The sequence below is a fragment of the Xenopus laevis genome, chromosome 9_10S (assembly GCF_017654675.1).
Source record: "Xenopus laevis strain J_2021 chromosome 9_10S, Xenopus_laevis_v10.1, whole genome shotgun sequence".
Classification (NCBI taxonomy): Eukaryota; Metazoa; Chordata; class Amphibia; order Anura; family Pipidae; genus Xenopus; species Xenopus laevis.
The window spans coordinates 88,463,135-88,483,207 of NC_054388.1; the positions used below are offsets into that span (position 1 = coordinate 88,463,135).

General features: G+C 39.8%; 2 protein-coding genes across 3 annotated transcripts; both read right to left on the minus strand.

Annotated features, from left to right (window-relative positions):
- Nucleotides 1–3,128: 3,128 nt before the first annotated feature.
- Nucleotides 3,129–10,938, minus strand: thumpd1.S (THUMP domain containing 1 S homeolog). 2 transcript variants are annotated; one of them, XM_018237564.2, is made up of 5 exons: nucleotides 10,782–10,938; nucleotides 8,046–8,346; nucleotides 6,291–6,465; nucleotides 5,510–5,758; nucleotides 3,910–4,446 (listed from the first exon to the last, which is right to left on the minus strand). In XM_018237564.2, the coding sequence occupies exons 2-5, from the start codon at nucleotides 8,244–8,246 to the stop codon at nucleotides 4,220–4,222; spliced, it is 852 nt and encodes a 283-aa protein (XP_018093053.1). In that variant the 5' UTR covers nucleotides 8,247–8,346; nucleotides 10,782–10,938; the 3' UTR covers nucleotides 3,910–4,219.
- Nucleotides 10,939–17,988: 7,050 nt separating this feature from the next.
- On the minus strand, nucleotides 17,989–20,070 carry ndufb7.S (NADH:ubiquinone oxidoreductase subunit B7 S homeolog). Its single transcript, NM_001095242.1, is given in 3 exon segments — nucleotides 17,989–18,142; nucleotides 18,285–18,453; nucleotides 19,593–20,070. Coding segments are annotated over 3 exon segments (351 nt in total). The 5' UTR covers nucleotides 19,690–20,070; the 3' UTR covers nucleotides 17,989–18,057.
- Between the last annotated feature and the right edge of the window lie 3 nt (nucleotides 20,071–20,073).

Here is a 20,073-nt window from a genome sequence, read left to right on the forward strand (position 1 = left end):
CAGACACTTTCCAAGATGGTGACCTCCTGTGACAAGTTTGAAGTCATTGGTCGATCATTGCTGCTATTGAGATTCTGAAACTTTAGGCTGGTGCAGTAAGTTCAGTATATAAAATATGGCATTTTTAGCCACATTCATTTTTAGGGTTTAATTCTACTTTAAAGGACAAGGAAAGTCTAAAATAGAATAAGGCTAGAAATGCTGTATTTTGTATACTAAATATAAACATGAACTTACTGCACCACAAGCCTAATCAAACAAATGATTTATGCTTTCAAAGTTGGCTACAGGGGGCTGTCATCTTGTAACTTTGTTAAACATCTTTGCAAGACTAAGACTGTGCACATGCTCAGTGTGGTCTGGGCTGCTTAGGGATCGTCATAAACAAAGCTGCTTGAGTTCTGCATGACTGGTAAGTAAGGCGGGGGCTCCCCCTGCTGTTCATAAGTATGATTGTTTCCCTGCTCAGCAGTTAGGGACCATCTGACAATTCCTATCCACAGCAGTAAATGAAGGGAGAATTTCACTGCATACAGTCAGGTTTCTTATAAAAACGATACACATTTTTTAATTAAAGTATTTTGGAGATAGGTTTCTTTTTCATTAAAGAAAGTAAAAATGGGATTTTATTTTTTTGACTTTCCATGTGTTTTTAAGGTTCAATTGGACATGGGATGGATATCAGTTAGAAGCTGTACACGTTTCTGGCTGAAATTTGCCCCCATTTGCAGAGTAACAAGCCAATCTGCACACGTACAAGGTGGATTTAGCCTTTATCTTTATCCCTCTTCTCTGTGTGCCGATCAAATGTCACCTCCACATTCCTGTTTGGGTCTTCAGGTTAGAGGTGTCCTTAAATTTTAATACAGTTTTATCAGTCTGAGCTACTACCAGTTTATGGCAAGTTCCAAAAATGTTGCTTCTTAAGGATGAAAGGGAAATAAATATGCATACATTAGTGACATCCGTCGATCCAAGATGGTGGCCACGATGTGTAAGCAGGTCAATCATCAGGAAAACTCTTGTTTGCGGGATTTTCCTTGGCCAGTAATATCTCCATATTCTTATTTTAATAGACAACATTTTATGAAGAGCTTCTCTCTATTTGCTACATTCTGTGTGACAATATCCTTGCCATGTGGAGGAGTACTGGAGACGTATACTGGGGTCGTAACAAAAGGGAGAATGGTGTCTGTTTCTGCCTGTTAATAGTCTCTTAGGTTCCTTGACATGGCTGCAGGTCTATTTGTATTAATGACTGTATTGTTCATGTAGCTAAACTCTATCCCTGAAGATTATCAATATGATCTTATTTCCTATGAAATCATTTCAGCCCAATATGACAGAATTTAACCTTTTTAGTGCCACAAATTGCAGATTCTACAGTGTCATCACTAAGGGGCAGATTTATTAAGGGGCAGATTTATCAAGGGTCGAAGTGAATTCGAGGGAATTCTCGAAGCAAAAGAATTTGAAGAATTCAAAGTCATTTTTTGGATACTTCGACCATCGAATAGGATACTACGACTTTGACTTTACTTCGAATTTGATTCAAAGTAAAATAGTTTGAATATTCGATAATCGAAGTACTGTCGCTTTAAAAAAAAAAAAAAAAAACTGGCTTCAATACTTTGCCCAATTAAACCTGCTGAAGTGCTATGTTAGCCTATGGGACCGTCTACAGCATTTTTCTACGTTTTTTGAAGTCAAAGTAAAACCGTACGATAAAATAGTTTGATTCAAAGTATTTAATCGTTCGATCGAATGATTTTACTACAACCGCAGAATACAGACATTCGATGAAAAAAGTTCGAAATTCGACCATCGAATTAAAATACTTCGAATTCGAAGTATTTTTTACTTCGAAATTCGACCCTTGATAAATCTGCCCCTAAGAGTTGAAGTGAAAATCTGAATTTTCAAATTCTTTTTTTGGTCAAAACTCTCAAATTCGAATTGTGAATTATCCAAATCTTGATTCGAGTTTTAATTCAAATTTGAGATTCATCATACTCTGGCCCTTTAAGAACTCAAATTCAACTATTCGCCACCTTAAAACTGCCGAACTGTTGTATAAGTCAGTGGGAGAGGTCCAGGGATTTGGTGATGTTTGTAGCCTTCCTGACATTCAAGGTTTTTTTCTCTTTTTTCTCCCATAGAGTTTTTTTAATTCAATTTGCGTTTTTCTAATTCGATTTGGGTGGATTTAATTAGTCTGAGCCAATCAAATTCGATTTTATGAATACATTTCGATTGAATTTCGAGTTTATTGGAGTTTTAAAGAAAACTCACATGAATTCGAAATTCTACCCTTGATAAATGTGCCTCCCTGTGATTTACCTTCTAATGAATCTACATTTCCATCAAATCCAGTGCATGTTTATACAGCAACACACAGTGCGCATTTACATATAATGCCGACATTTCAAGGCTTCAAAACAGAACCGTCATTATGAAAACTGTCATTATTACCATTTATCATTTGCAACTTACCCACCGGCAAAATGATTTTCTCAAAAAGCATTTCAGGAAAAAAAAAAAAAAAAAACACAGGTTCAAACACAGTCAATTTCACTAAAATTTATTTACAATCCAAAATGTTTCATCAACCGATACTAAACCGCATACCCTTGCAAATAAACGTAAATTTGGATTGTTAAAAGAGTGAAACTGAAATATTCATAAATGGATTAATGGGTTTTAGCTGACCAGTAAAAAAAGAAGTGGTTATGAATGTACTTAAAGGACCATTAACATCAATTTTTGTTTTTTTTAAAAAAAAATTCATTTGTATATAAGGAAGAAAAAAAAACAAAACACCAAGACAAATGAAACTTTAAAATCGATAAGTCTTTATTTAGAAATAACGAACTGAAACTCATCGCTCAGCAAAAAAGGCGACAGGGCAACAATCCATCGTGCATCTCTCGATTTCTCCTCCCTGGCTATCTCCTATAAGGCAAAGAGGAGAAATCGAGCGCCGCACGATGGATCACCCGAACGCCTTTTCTGAAGAGGAGCGGAAGCGGAGTTTCAGTAAGATATTTCTAAATAAAGTCTTTGCGATTTGAAAGTATAACGTGTGTTGGTGTGTTTTTTTTTTCGTAGTATCTGACAATTTTTTTTTAAAGTATAAACTACAGTACCCCACAGCATCCACTCGTAACCAGGAGAAGAAAAGCCCTACATACTAGAATGTATAAAATCTTACACCAGGCCACTAATATACGGCACCTGATTTATACAGAATACAAACTACATAATCCAGGTGCTGTTTTATTTTACTTAATAAATTCACTGGGTTCATCGAAGAGGGTAAAGAGTGGAACTATACCATTACAACATCTACTGACCTACAAGTACAAGTAGCACAAAATGGTAGGCAGGGGTGTCTTCTGAGGAGCATCAAACTCTAGTGGTACGTGGGGTGGGAGTTAGTGGAGACATAACACATTTGCGTGTGTATTGTGCTTATACTAAACAAGTACAGCAGAGTGCACTTTAAAGCATAAGTAAACCTTTAAAATAAGTGAATGTAAAATTGATGAGAGTGCTATTCTAAGCACTTTTGTCATTTACGTTCATTGTTTAATTTTCTTTTTATTCCAAGATAGTAAGGGATACATGTCCTGTTAATATGAATGAATTTTGTTCCAACAGCACCACCCGCTGGTCAGTTTCTGGTCAGTCTGACCACAGAGTAGTCAAGGAAGTTGTCAGGAGAAAGAAAGAGGCTGCTCTGATGTTCTTCTGCTTAGGAAAACAATTAGAAACATTTCTCAAATCTTTCCTAAACAGAAGAACATCAGAGCAGCCTCTTTCTATCTCTTGACAACTTCCTTGACTACTTGGTGGTCAGACTGGTGGGAAACTGACCAGCAAGTGGCGCTGTTGTAACAAAATTCATTTATATGAACAGGACATGTATTCCCTTGGAATAAAAAGAAAATAAATAATGAATGTAAATGACAAAAGTCTCATCAATTTTACACTTATTTTAAAGGTTTACTTATCCTTTAAGAGTGCCGATACATGAAATGTTTTGTTGCCTGTACTAAATGCCCTCCAATGCGGGTGACAAAATAACTGAAATACCTTTGTATTGCAGTCAAATGTAATCACCATCAAAACACAGGATTTAGTGCAGGTCATAAAATGACCTAAAAGGTAAATACCATAAAACATAAAAAGTATTGCTGAAAACCCATCACATACAGTTCTAGCTGTCTGCAGAATTTGGAGTGTCTTCTTTGTTCTCCTTGGTGGGCTGTTGGGGATTATCCTCATTACTGCTCTTCACCACCTCCTGCAGATTGTACTTCCTGAACACAGTATAGTCCTTCACAACACTAAGGCAGCAGACATTCTTTATGATTTCAACTATGATAGTGTTTTCTGGCTTACTCAAATCCACCTTGTTTTCTGGGTTCTGGCTTGCAACAATCCCTAAAACAAATTTAAAGATTAAATTTAAAAAATAAAGCCTCTATAAAGAAATACACAATAATGACAACCCCCCACCCCCCATCAATTGTTGACACTAAACAGAGATTTGGCTACTCGGTGGCATCACATTCCAAACGACTAATCAGGACTCTTAAATGTTACTGGGAGCTTTACCATATTGTTGAAAAAAATTATATATGGTATATTTTTAAAATAAAACCAAAGTACAGGTATGAGACCTATTATCCAGAATGCTTGGGACCTGGGGATTTCCGGATAATGGATCTTTCCGTAATTTGGATCTTAATACCTTAAAAGGACCAGTAACATCAAATTTTTTTTAAAAAAATTCGTTAGTATACAACGAAAAAAACCCCACAAATTAAACTTTATTAAGAAATAACTGAAACTCCACTTGCACTCCTCTTCAGAAAAGGCTATCCATCGTGCGGCACTCGATTTCTCCTCCCTGCCTTCCTTATAGGAGATAGCCAGGGAGGAGAAATCAAGCGTCGCACGATGGATTGTCGCCCGGTCACCTTTTCTGAAGAGGAGCGCAAGTGGAGTTTCGGTAAGTTATTTCTTAGTAAAAACTTAGCAATTTCAAAGTTTCATTTGTCTTTGTGTTTTTTTTTTTTCATTAAAAAAATTTTTTTTATGTTACTGGTCCTTTAAGTCTACTAGAAAATCATGTAAACATTAAATACACCCAATAGGCTGGTTTTGTTTCCAATAAGGATTAAAGATTAATTATATCTCCGATGGGATCAAGTACAGGGTACTGTTTTATTATTACAGAGAAAAGGGAAATCATTTTTGAAAATCTGGATTATTTGGATAAAATGGAGTCTATGGCAGAAGGCCTTTCTGTAATTCAGAGCTTTCTGGATAACAGGTTTTCAGATAACGGATCCTATACCTGTACTTTAATGAATAGCACTGGGACTTTAACCACGCCAGTACCATAATAACCAGATGTAATTAAGAGGTTAAGTATTCAACAAAGTGGGGTGAGTGGAAAGTGAATGAAATAGTCAGTCCTGGCACCATTATGGAGCTATACCTGCTAGTTCCTTGATCACTTCTTCTCTGTTCATATGGTTGTTGTTCCGGGCTTTATATACAATCTGAAAGGTTCCCTTGTTGGGAGATTTGAACCAGGGTGCAAAAAATGTCTCCGCGTATTTCTTCAGGTCCTCAAGAAAAGCCTTACATGTACCAGAGACTGGCAGCATGCGGAGGATGACCCTGGTCTTCTTCTTCTTAGATGTGTATACGTCTTTAAATATGTGATGCACAAACTTCTCAGGCTCTGAAACAGTGACAGAGAAATGAATCGGCTAGAACATACTTACAATTTTGACAATAAAAGGGAAAGATGCAAAAATGCTTCGTATTTCAAGAATTCTAGGAATTTGATTTAAAGGTAAAGTGCATACATTGTTTCTCTAGGCAGAGTTTGACAGCAGGGTAAGCAGCTGCCAAATTTGCCCACATCACATGTGGCAATTGCATCTAGATAGCCATTCTGTACTTGGCTTACAGTGAGCATGTTCCTGGTCAGTGGTCGGCATAGCGAGCCTTAAATTGGATGTGATTAGGACTAACATGGCAGCCACCAACCCCACAGCACAACTCTGCATTATTAAAGAATATTCTATATGTAGCACAATACAGCAAAAATGCTGGCTTGTCCATATCACCTGCACCTTACCTGCAGAGTTCTCTCCAACCTATGGGAACACACCCAGCAGCCCTGAGTACTTACTATTCTGTGCAAAGTGTAAGAGTGCTAGAAGCAAATCATGCATGGCAAATAATTAGCATGTCTCACAAAAACGTACCCACATTCAGTGTCCTAATAAAAACAACATTGTTTGCTCCACTTTCCACAGACTGAAATCTCCGCAGGTTTTTCTCGGTTGAAGTGCGAATTTGATCAACTTCTTTTTTTAGAGCTGCTTCTGCATCATCATCATCCTCCTCACTTTCTGTCAGCCCATCGTCTTTCTCACTTAGCTATACAAGAGAGAATGGTTTTAACACATATAATGTCCAGTTTGGTCAGTGCGTCAACTAGTAACATGTATAGGGTAAGTAGCCATCATCTTCCCCCAGCTTTCCAGGCACCCCATGTGCTAGTTAGATTTAGAGACCTGACTTATCTTTAGAAAAGTGTGCATGTGCTGACTCTGAAGAGGTGCAGGGGATGCCTGGAAAGCTAGGGGAATATATCAGTGACCCACCCTGCAGATTAACTATACCTTACCACTGTGCCTTTTTAAACAAGAGCAGCACTGGTGGGTGCACAACAAAATGGCACCCCTCAGTGGTGCAGGCTTTTTTGTGCTATAAACTAAACACATACAAAAAAAAAAAAAAAAATAACTTTTCCTCAACAGTTGACAGAAAGTCTTTAGCAACTGCTCTTTTTTCTATTTTTTTTTTTTTTTACTAAAAAATGTTATTTCCACGGACACTGAATCCATTTAACTTGACACCTGTGTGTTGGGACTCTTTAATTTGCAATTTTTTCAGCTGCTGCGGTACTAAAAATACAGGTATGGGACCTGTTATCCAGAATGTACAGGGCCTGGAGGTTTCCAGATTAGGAGTCTTTCTTTAAATAAACCTGATACGATTGGTTTTGCCTTCAATAAGGCTTAATTATATCTTGGCTTGGATCAAGTAGAAGCGACTGTTTTATTATTAGAGAGAAAAATGAAATCTATGGAGTTTATTGGAGATGGCCTTGCCATGATTCAGAGCTTTCTGCATAATGGGTTTCTGGATCAGATCCCATCCCTGTTCCAGCATATGTACTGGCAGTAAAGTCAATTGCAAATGGAGAAGGATGGTGCAACATGGCACTATAATTTGCAGAAGCACAAACAGTCCCCAGTAAATAAGTACACTAAGAAAAACTGTGCCCTACAGAGTTGGCGGTAATCACAGCAGACACACACACACACAAAGAATAGAACTGGCAGTTAGGCAGGTTAAAAAAAGTTAAAAGGTTGAACTTGATGGACGGGTGTCTTTTTTTCAACCTAACTTACTATGTAATATTGTCTGTGCTTCTGCGTTGTATTGGTTAACATATACCTTGAAGAAGGGGTGCACCCAAAGTGTCGGCCGGGATTTCAAATAGGCCATGGTACTTAATAGACTGCAAGCTCAGGAAACCGTGGGTCAACAATAAAGAACAGGTCTGTCTCATCTTACACCATTCAGGACCTGGTATGCTCCTATAAGGATTGTTTAAATAAGCAGGGCCCTCTTTACCTCCCCTGTCAGTCAGTAATCTGTATGGTTGATGTGCTTACTTTACTGTGTGGTGCTGCAAAATATTTCAGTGCTGTACAAATACTTGTTAATAATATATATGCCTTTTAAAGTTATTATGGGTGTAAATTCATGATATCCAAGCATTCAGATGTGGCCCAGGAGCAAAACAACATCCAGCTGTGGGACTGAAGAGATTCCTACAAATGACATTTTTTTAGCTGTGAGCAGATTTCATCAGAAATATTGAAGGCTGCTGGAACAAGTTAATATTTAGTAAAACTATGTTAGATCAGCTGATGTGCTGCTTATACCTTCTCGGGACCATACATCTGATCCCCGTATTCATTCAGTAGGCTGTAGGCTTCTGCTACACATTTCCGCTCATTCATGTTACAGGTGATCAGGATCCCTTGCATTCCAACCTCAAGATCATGGCGGCGCTTCTGCCTCTTGGCATTGCCACAGAATTGAGATTTGTATCTCTTCTTGCCCTTCTGCCCCTCTGAGCTCATGTTTGGGGAGGAAGAACAAAGGTGTTCCTGATGCCAATAACACAGCTCCAAGCCTGACCCAGACGTTGCTCCACAATGGATTCTAACCAGACGTCAGTCTCTAAGCAAAGAAAATATTTAACATTAATGTACAATTTAATGAAAAGGATTGCCTATTCATTTTTCTAACAGTGACATTATTAATAATACTGTTTAAATTGGTTGTTCACCTTCCAAACACTTTTTTTCTGTTGAATTGCTTTCACCAGAAAAATACTTTTTTCAAATTTTTTCCAAAATCGGATTTTAAAAATGAACGCTCGTGTCTCTGGCGTTTCAGTCTGGCAGCTCATGATCCAGGAGAATCTGAACAGTTACAATTTGCTACATTTAGTTGATACATTTCTCAGTAGTATCTGAGGAATATTAGCAACTATTGTATCAATTCTAACACCTGCTTTTAATGAAACTCAGGCATTCTGCTCAGCAGGGCTAAAGATAATGTATCAACTATATGTATTGATTTAGAACAGTTGAAGTCGGCGACCCCCCCCCCCCATCGCAGAGCTGCTTTAGAAGGTGAAAAATGAAACTTTACACTTCAATATTAGAAAAGCAGTTACAAATTGAAAATAGAAAGTAATTGCAAAAAAGTCTATTTCTGGTGACCAATCTGAAACCAACTAGACTTGAAAAAGTGAACCCCTTTAAGTGGGTTTATACCTAGAAACCTTGGGAGTTGAAGGTAGAATCTTCCTGCAGAACAGTAACGGTGCAGTGTTGTGAAGTGTTGCAAGATTCCTACATGCCTTGTAGATTAGAGGGCACATACCATTTCGCTCCCAGGATACTTTGATACTAATTTTGCCCAAATATGTCCCTAACAAGTGTTATGCTGCCTGTATTGGAGCAGGGAGCTCCTGGGAGGCAATGATTGGTCATGCACAGGGTGACCCACTACCATTCTGTTGGCCAGACTACCAATCCACATGTAGCACATACAGATCTGCAGCTGGAATCATGAAAGCACACATCTGATGGCTTGCTGCTGGCAAAAATGTAGCTGGAAACTTTCAGAACCAGGTTCGGACTGGGAATCAAATAGGCCCTGGCATTTCAGGAACACAGAGGCCCAATCAGCCCACACAGAGGCCCAAACAGCCCCCACCAGTCCACTAAATACTGACTTTCTATGGCAACTTATAGCAGCCCCTCTGGCATTTGCCAGAACGCCACAGATTGCCAGTCCGGGCCTGTTCAGAACTGTTCTCAAATGCAAGGTTGCAGAATACTGGAACATATCCAAAATGAGATCATTTATCACTCAAGATGCCGCCAAAATTCTTATTCACTCTCTCATCATATCACATCTAGACTACTGTAACTCTCTCTCTTAATTGGCCTTCCCCTCCAGAGACTGTGACCTCTCCAGTCCATAATGAACACTGCTGTGAGGCTCATACACCTCAGTAACCGCTCCTCCTCTGCCATGCCACTCTGCCAATCCCTACACTGGCTTCCACTACCTTTCAGAATAAAATTCTAATTAATGACCCTGACATTCAAGGCACTTCATAACTCTGCCCTCCCTACATCTCTTAACTCATCTCTATATACTCACCCAACCGCTTACTACGCTCCTCTACTGAGCTGCTACTCATCTCTTCTCTCATTACCTCCTCACATGCTCGCATTCAAGACTTTGCAAGGGCTGCACCCCTCCTCTGGAACTCTCTCCCACGGTCTGTCCGACTTTCTCCCAACCTTTCTGCTTTCAAGAAATCTTTTAAAACGCACTTCTTTAGAGAAGCCTACCCTCACTCTGATTAACTACCAAATGCAACACCACATACAATACCACATCTCTCACCCACTCAATTCTGATCTTGCCCACTCCCACACCTTGTGTCTTATTTCCTTTCCTTTAGATTTTAAGCTCTTTTACACCAGGCCTTCCTCACCTTTTGTACCTGTATGGGTTGTGATGTATGTAACTCCATATGTTCTATGTATATCATTCATGCGATTTAGTTGTATAAAAACATTGACTTTACAGCGCTGTGAAATATGTCAGCGCAATATAAATACATGTTAATAAATTAAATACTTGTCAATAATACTGGGCGCAATAGGTGCCTGGCATCAGTTCAGAAGCAGAAACAGACACAACCAGGGCAATGGAGCTTAACTCATTTCTTGGCCACACATGGAGCTCATTTATCAACACTGGGCAAATTTGCCCTTGAGCAGTTACCTATAGCAACCAATCAGTGATTAGCTTTTAGAAGCCAGCTGCAAGTAGAACAATGAATGCAGCAATTTGATTAGATACCATGGGGCACTGCCAATGGGCAAATTTGCTGTATTTCAGGCAATAGTTATTTTGCGGCCAATAAACAGCGGCTAAACTGCAGACTACAAGACTCAAATGCACAGCCTTCTCATTGACAGACGCAAATAATTGCTCGGCCGATATACAGTTACAGGGACAAAGCACATAAGACATTTCTATCACATTTTAGTACACACAACACATTTTTTGGAATCAGTCGCTACCTTCAATATGCAGCCAGCAAGGGATCTTCCTGTGACTGTGAGCATGGAGGGGGAGGGCTTTAAAACGGAAGTTGAGAGAAAGGCATGGGAGCCGTGTCATTGGCTCAGTGAGTGGGAAGGCGGGGTATAGCGAGGCGTTGGAGCGCCGGATTTCACAGAAAAGTGCTCTGGTTGGATAAATTGCCACCAATCAGCAAAGGAAGAAGGCGAACAGACCTCTAACCGGAAGCCTGGCGTGTCATCTGCTGCGTCTAATTCCTATTGGCGAGCGTGCTTCTTGCACATTACGTACAGCGTGATCATCACGCGGTATATTTTTAAAACAAAAAAATCGGGAGCTATAGCGATTGCAAACGTGTGTTCCACGGAATATAATTCTGCTCGTTCTTTATTTACAGTCCATCCTGTGTTTAGTGGTGGGCTGAATTCCTGACAGAAAAATGTACCAAACATTTATGTTCAAACTGTTTTAAACCAGGCGTCATTTTTTTTAACTATCCATAATGAAAGCGAATTGCCCTTTAAGCTGCTAGTTTCATTTCTCCCAAGAGACCTGCTTATCTTAAATAGTTACAATTGTTTATTTGCTTATCTTAAATAGTTACAATTGTTTATTTGCTTATCTTAAATAGTTACAAAAGTATCCAAGTGCTGCTGCTGGCTGTTCTGGGCTCTCTGCCAACTAGGGTTGCCACCCGGCCTATAAAGCACTGCCGGGGCCAGTATTACAAATTTGCCAGCAATGTAGTTGACTGTAATTTATAACACCCTTAAAAAAGGCCCTCAGTCCACCCCCAATTTGATCAGTACTTCCCTTTATTACCTTTTTTTTCAGGTTTCTGTCTATCGCGTGTGTTGCTCCAACCCTTTTGCTTCACTATGTGTGACTCTGCCCCTTTTACATCATGGCCCGCCCCCTTTTTGTTCCCACCCCCCCCCCCGCCAACCCGGGCGGTAAATTTTTTTAGAAAAGCTGGCAACCCTACTGCCAACAAGGCTCTTATTTTACTTACGTTTCACTTTTTCTGGCATCAGTGCAGGAGATCGATGAGAAAGTCAGGACATATCAGTAAGAAACCTGGGACTGCGGGCTGACCTGTCCAAATCAGGATGTCCCACAGAAAATGGGACAGTTGGGAAGTATGGAGGAGTATTGACCAAAATTCAGTCATAGGCCTCCTTATTTCATAATAAAGTAATAATGTATAAAAAAGGCACATTGGGAAAATAATAATTTTCCCTGTATTTCAGGCAGTGTACCCCTTTGCTCGTCTCCAGGCCTCTGCTCTTTGTGCTGTTGTGTTTGCTGCACTGCTGCAGTACCTTGAGACAGTTTTGTGAGTTAGGAGCATAATATATGGATGGTACATGTAGTTATAATAGTTAACCATTCTACAGCCCCTAGATTCTGTTTTACCTGGACACTCTCCATTTAAACGGGATCTAAACCCAGAACATGAATGGTTTTAATTATTTATAATCAGGTCCCCTGAGCTCTTTTTATATTTTTAGCAGTTTCTGAGATATTAGCAGTTCTATACTGCTAGGCAGACTTGACTTAACAGCTTTATTTTAAGGCCCATGAGTGTCAGAGACCCTAACTGTCAGCTCAGCCTCGTATTAACAATCTTAACATGCAAATAAACCCCCTATCAGAGAGCAGTGAGATTTCTACAAATGTAGGGTGAGACCTAGCTTTGTAATGCACTTTGCCAAAACTCTGATAAGCTGAAATATACATTTTTATAATGATAAAAATGTACCATCAACATGGATAAATCATGTTTCTGAGTTTACCATGATAAAAGTGTTAAATAATCTGAAAAAAGTGCCCACATACATTTTAAGGTGGCCATACAAGGGCCGCTAAAAGCTGCCGACAGACTGTGTCGGCAGTTTATTGGCCCGTGTATGGGGGCCCCCGACGGGCTTCCCCGATCGAGATCTGGACGAAAGTCAGCCAGATCTCGATCGGATGGGTTTAAAAATCCCGTCGGATCGCAGCCGCATCTGTTCGTTGATGCGGTCCCGCGATCCGACCGCCCGTTTGCCGAATGCTAGGATCCGATCATTGGGCCCTAGGGCCCACGATCGGATCTGCCCGATATTGCCCACCTCAAGGTGGGCATATCCGGGGGAGATCCGCTCGTTTCGCGACATCGACAAATGAGCGGATCTATCCATGTATGGCCACCTTTAGTCTCCCTTTAATAATGCTTACAAAGGCCTCCCTCAGACACTAATCTAAAGGTAGCCAAATGAACTGATCTTTCCCGACATGGGAGGGAATAGCAGATGATAATAAAGGGAAATCAGTCCATCAGGAGAAGACCAAAGAAAATCATATAAATCATTATTACTCATATTATTGAGGTTGGCATAACAGGTTTTAAATTCCTCCCAGTCTTTTTATAGGAAATTGAGCTTCTATACTGGTTCCCTATGGAGACTTCTGTTGTTACTCCCATCTTGCAAAATGTGTTTAACAGGAAGCAAAATAAGGAATAAGCCAGTCGTTGGTTATATCAGACAAATGCACTACTCTGGCACCTCATACTTCTATTGCTGCTACTATTGTAGGAATTCCAGCAATACCTTTATATCTGTGGTGGTACCAGGTCAAGGGAGGACTTAGGCATAGGATATAAGACTCTGGCGAATAAGACTCTGTATTAATGCATGGCAGCTTCATCTTTACAAGATGCCCTTAGAGCTTCTATGGTGACCAGCCTGCACTTAGTGCTACTGCCTGTGGATGATGCCACAATGGGGACACTGCTACTGCTGGTTGCTTGAACTTGTAGGCTCAGCTACAGTTGGACAGTCTTTGTAATCTTACAATCTTACACATTGCCAGGCTTCACCACATAGCAGAAAGGCGTCATTTTTTAAATGTGTTTTTTCTTAGAGCAATTGCCACCAGCACAAACTTACAAAGGTCTGAAGCTGTGTGAATAACAGCAGCAAACCTGGAATTCATACAGCATAAAATGAAACATACTTATATATTTTACACAGCTTTGTACACCTTTTTTTTTGGCCAAAGATACTCGCCCAACTACTACACTCCTCTACTGACCTGCTCCTCAACTCCTCACACGCTTGCATTCAAGACTTTGCAAGGGCTGCACTGGAATTCTCTCCCAAGGTCTGTCCCAACCTTTAGATTGTAAGCTCTTTTGCACAGGGCCTTCCTCACCTTTTGTACCGGTATTGGTTGTGCTGTATGTAACTGCATATGTTCTACGTATGCAGTATGTAATTCATGTAATTAAGTTGTATAAACACATTTACTTTACAGAGCTGCCCAATATGTTGGCGCTCTATAAATACATGTTAATAATAAATAGGCCCCGAAGACTTTCTTAAACCAGAAAGTGAACAGCCCTTGTCGTAAATGCAGAACAGGGTTAGATTCTTTCTGCTGGCCTCAAAGGCAAATTTCAAGGTCAATCAATTGACATTCTGGATAGGGCAGTAGAGGCTCCAATCCAGCCCTGAACACTGTTGGGCAAATGGGGTACCCTGTTTCCTCTCTGCAGGAATTCATCTTCAGATGGCAGTTGACTAGAAGCCAGGGGATTTCTTTTTCCATACAGCTCGTTCCTCGAGTGACCCAGAGTAGCAACAATTTGAGAGTGGGGTGTTTATAAAAGTGAACCAAATGTCCAGTAACCAAATGTAGAGTAACAAGGAAGAGTGTGTATTTTTTGAATGCAAGTTGACTATTGACCCAGCCAAACACCTCCCTCTCTGCCCAGTTTACTGTGGCAATATGCAATCACGGCTTCAGTATTATAAATGTAACCCTTTTGCACACTGTTATACAGAAGTCCTTATAGTTCACACTTGTCAATAAATTGTGCCTTTTAGCTGACCCAGAGGAAGGTGTGTAAACCCCCATGTGAAGCCTCTTCCATTTGCCTCAAAGGGGGAAAACATTGCATTTCTTTTCAGACCTTGCTGGTCTTTCCTGCTGCTGACTGCCATGGCTTGCTGCATCTGTTTGTTGTAGTCTATGGCTATGCACTAACCTTTTACTCAAAGGGTATTTAGAAAGTGTTGCTTTCTGGTCCCCAGAGCTAGAGGAGTATAAGACAAGCATAATTGCAACTTTTGTTTGGGTTTTTGGAAATACATTATTTTATTATTAACCTGTGCCAACATATTCTGTAGCTCTGTACAACCCACTGCTTTTATACATTGCATATACCGACTCCATACAAATAGTGGTTGATATATTTTTTTATTTTATTTTGCACAGCCTATCTATTTACCCAATTGCATTTTTACACTGGACAGTTCCTTTTAGGTAGGTGATCCCTCTCTTTATTGTGGAACTGCAAAGTGCCCTATAGGATCAATGTATTGTCAATAAGGTACAGTGTGTAAGGCACATTAAAATAAAAGTTAACTTTGCAATTACTTTGCATTTTCAGCACTCTCGTGGCTACCTTTCATGTTTAGCTAGAAGAAACTTCAGCTGGGGTGCCAGTGGACAGGTGAGTTGTATAAAGGAGTATGTCAATATCTGGCAGCCATTTTCACTTTGCACAGGCAGAATGTTTACAGTGCAACCATTTGCAGATGCTGCTGTTGCTACTTGTAAGGCTCCAGAGGGAAATCTTGCAGCCATAGGTGCCTGGCCAGGTAACAGGGTTAACTATAAACCAAGGTTTCCCCTTGTCTTTTCTATTGAAATAAAGTGTAAACAACTAACTGATTTTCTTCAATTTGGTCAGTGCAATTTATTGATAATCAGCAAAACAAGAGTGAAAATGAGCACTGCCCGACACAAACAACTACGTTTATTAGAGCTGTATAGCTTGTTTTGTATTAGAAGGCACTTTTCCAATTTCAAAGTTTCTACTTACAAGAAGGGTTGCCACCCGGCTGTTATTTTACCGGCCTAGCCGGTAAAACACCTGCCAAGGCTGGTATTACAAATTTACCGGCAATGTAGCTGCCGGTAAATTTGTAATACTCCTAACAAAAGCCCTCAGCCCTCCCCCAATCCCCTCAAAATGTACCTTTCTAGTGCCTTTTGTCCAATCACATGCTTGGCTCCGCCCTTTACATCATGACACACCCCTCTCTACGTCACGGCCCACCCCTTTGTTTCCACCCCCACCACCAGCCGGTGGAAATTTTATTAAAAGGTGGCAACCCTACTTACAAGATAGCTGGTGGAATTGGAAAAATATGCAATATCAATGTATTCACAAGCCATGTGATATTAAGGGGGTTATTCATTAAAGTCTGAATCAAAAAAACTTGAAATTCAAGTTTTTTCACTAGAAAGCTTGAATTTTGAGAAGAGAATAAAAAAAACCTAGGGGGGTTCATTATACCCCCTAAGGTTGCTAAAAGTGAATCCGAAAATACTCCATCTCCAACCTATCGAAGTCCTGTAGAAGTCAATGGCAAAGGCCCCATTTCAAATTTGAAGATATCATGGTCTGTGCCGAGTTTCATCCAAAAATCTGAAAAATTTGTTGTTTTTTTTAAAGCAATAACCTGTTTTTTTCCGAACCGTTTTATTGAGTTTTTTTAATGATAAATAAGGTAAAATCGAGTATGAGAGTTTAGTTGTGTTTTTTTTTTAAATTTAAATAACGAGATAAAATTGGATTTTAGTAAATAGCCCCCTGAGATTTATATTTCTGCTTCTACCTGTCTGATGTTATGAGATGAGAAGTGCAATTTATGAATGGATTTTTTAATAAATAACAGAAGGGCTTTTAGCAGGGCCATGGTGTCATTCATTAACATTAGAATGCACTAATTACATGTTAAAATCATAGAAGCTACAGAGTTTTTGTACCCTTGGAATACAAAGTATCAATTTTTGGTAAAATTCCCTGTTTTTGTACTTTGGATGTTGTCTTTCAATTCAAGACCATATATTTGCAATGTGTTTTGTATTGATATGTGGACTAATTGCTAACCCACACTGATATTTAGGGGGAAAAAACATTTTGAATCTTTTTGTACCGCTGTGAGTAGAATTTCGGGCAGGTTCTGCTGACTTTCGCGTAGCATGGTGAGATACCTACAAAGGTATGGGATAAGTTATCCGGAAACCCATTATCCAGAAAGTTCCAAATTACAGAAGGCCATCCACCACTTAATCTTATCCAAATAATTACATTTTTTATAAACTATTTCTCTGTAATAATAAAACAGTACTTGTACTTGTACTGGATCCAAATTAAGATATAATTAAGCCTTATTGGAAGCAAAACCAGCCTATTGGGTTTATTTAGGGGCAAATTTATCTAATTTCCAAGTAATAGGAGTTTTGTTGAACTCCCATAACTTCGAAATTTGAATAAAAAAACGAAATTTATCAAAATAAAAATAAAAAAAAAAATCGAAGAAATTTTTTTGCGGGGGAATAGGCCGTTTTCGTTTGAATTCGAATCACACGAATCAAAGTAACATCGTATTCAAACTAATTCAATTCAAAGTTTTACTATTCGATTCAAAGTCCACCAATTGACTACAATTGGGTTCTAGAAGGTCCCCCATAGGCTAAAACACCAATTCAGCAGGTTTTAGATGGCAAATGGTCCAAGTCGAACTTTTAAAGAGACTAACTAGATAAATTTCAATATTTGAATTTTCAAATTCGGATCGAATTCGGACTATTCCCTAGTTGAAGTACACAATAATAGCTTGAAATTCGAATTTTTTTACTTCGAATTTTCACTTCGACCCTTAATAAATCTGCCCCTTAATGTTTACATGATTTTCTAGTAGACTTAGGGGCAGATTGATCACAATGTGAGTTTAGAGTTTAATAAATAAAAGCTCACTCACGTTCCATTCATCCGTATGGGATTTTTAGAACCAAATTTATGAAAAGGTGAGTTCTAACTTTCATCCATTGATAAATACAATTCTTAAAATTCCACAGGAATGAATAGAACGTGGTTGAGTTTTTACTTATTAAGCCCTAAACTCACATTTTGATAAATCTGTCTATTATAGTATTAAGATCCAAATTCCAGAATCCAGAAAACTCCAGGTCCGAGCATTCTGGATAACAGGTCCCATACCTGTACTTGTATAGTTGTATGATATCTTTCCATACAGGCTGTGAGCAGGGGGTTGAACTGTGCTTCAATCCAAACTTGCATGATTTTATGATCTCCCTCTCTCTGCATGGGATAGTTACTGGCAGGCAGATGCAATACTCTCAATGTTCAGCAACAAAGTTTATTTCTTTAAGTTAGAGGCTCAAATAATTGATGATTAGGAAGAAAAGAGTGAATTACGCTGCCTCCACTTGTTCTGCGTTTCTCTTTCGCACCAAGAGTCTCCTCTCACGTTCGTACTGCTTCATGCGCTGTACATAACTGCAATATAAATAGCGGAGTTTGGGGTGAAACAAGTCAGTTAGGGGTCTCACTAATTACTCGGTGCCACAGATACAGCAGGCACTCTATGTAATATGTACAACTCTAAGTGCATCTATTCCCCCAACAAGTTCGCACTTACTCTTCATGCTGGCACTGGTCCCACTCGTGGCGCTCATGTTTGCAGGCCAAGAAATTGGGCCACATATCCCTTTTGCACTTCATCAGATTGATAAAATGGTGGGCACAATAATCCCTCTGCTGCAGTGGCAGCTGTGCCAGGTTCATTTGATCCTGAGATGCCACCATAACTGAGTGAAGGACAAGAATGCATTACTGGTGCAACCTTCATAGACAGGAACAGAGTGTTTGAGAAGGAAATGTTGTGCTCAAGCGGAGAGGGCTGTAATTTTCTGCAATCATGTGCTACATAAGTACAAAAAAAGGGCTTGTGCTTGTCAGGATAGGACTACAAGGACGTTTTCGGCTGAATCTGACGCGCTGCGACAAGTCGCATGCGACAAAAATAAGGTAAGTGAATGCATTGTCGCATGGTGTCGCAGCATTGTATCAACACTGCGACACCATGCGACAATGCATTCACTTACCTTATTTTTGTCGCATGTGACTTGTCATAGGCATTTTGGCGCAGCGCAACGAATCTCGCCAAAAACTTCCATGCACTCCTACCTTCAAAGGCTTAGAGCGATAAATTAAAGGGATACTGTCATGAGAAAAAATTTTTTTTTTCAAAATGAATCAGTTAATAGTGCTGCTCCAGCAGAATTCTTCACTGAAATTCATTTCTCAAAAGAGCAAACAGATTTTTTTTTTATATTCAATCTTGAAATCTGACATGGGGCTACACATATTGTCAATTTCCCAGCTGCCCCAAGTCATGCGACTTGTGCTCTGATAAACTTCAGTCACTCTTTACTGCTGTACTGCAAGTTGGAGTGATATCACCCCCCCCAGCAGCCAAACAAAAGAACAATGGGAAGGTAACCAGATAGCAGCTCCCTAACACAAGATAACAGCTGCCTGGTAGATCTAAGAACAACACTCAATAGTAAAAACCCATGTCTCACTGAGACACATTCAGTTACATTGAGAAGGAAAAACAGCAGCCTGCCAGAAAGCATTTCTCTACTAAAGTGCAGGCACAAGTCACATGACCAGGGGCAGCTGGGAAATTGACAAAATGTCTAGCCCCATGTCAGATCTCAAAATTGAATATAAAAAATATTGTGTCAGTGCAATTTATTCATAATCAGCGTGTTTTTGCCCCTGATACTGACTACTGTACATATCCATGATACTGTCATCTGTATATACCTCTATATCCCCCCCCCCCCATACACAAATGGTACCGCCTACCTCTATATATAAACGTGTAAGCGCCGATGACAGGTTCTACATAAGCGCCCTTACATGCAGGCAGAGCCCTCACCTCTATCTGGTAGGACCCCCGGCTCTGGGCTAGCAGGCATGTTATAGGGGTCCGGCTCCGGGTCTCCCCAGTACCTCCGGGCAAGGTGGGCTCCCATACTTTCCAGTCACCTTGGATCACAGTTGATTTTTGTTCCTAGTGACGATTCGTCCCTCCGCGCACATCATCTGACGCGAGTGTTAAAGTGGAACAGTGCGCATGTGCAGAATACAGGCGTAACAGTTTCTTTATTGGTACAAAACTACCCATACACTTTAAGAAGTAATGAATGTATGTCTGTCTGTCTGTCTGTCTGTCTGTCTGTATGTCTGTATGTTGCCTCCCATCTAAATGACGTAGAACACGAAACTATCAGTGATGGTAGCAATACAGTGAGTAGTAAGAAAACTAAAAAAACGGAATCTCTTATTCAGCAGGTGGAGTGTTGCACTTGGCTATATCGACCTGCAGCAGCTGTTGGAGCGGCAACTCAGCGCACCTA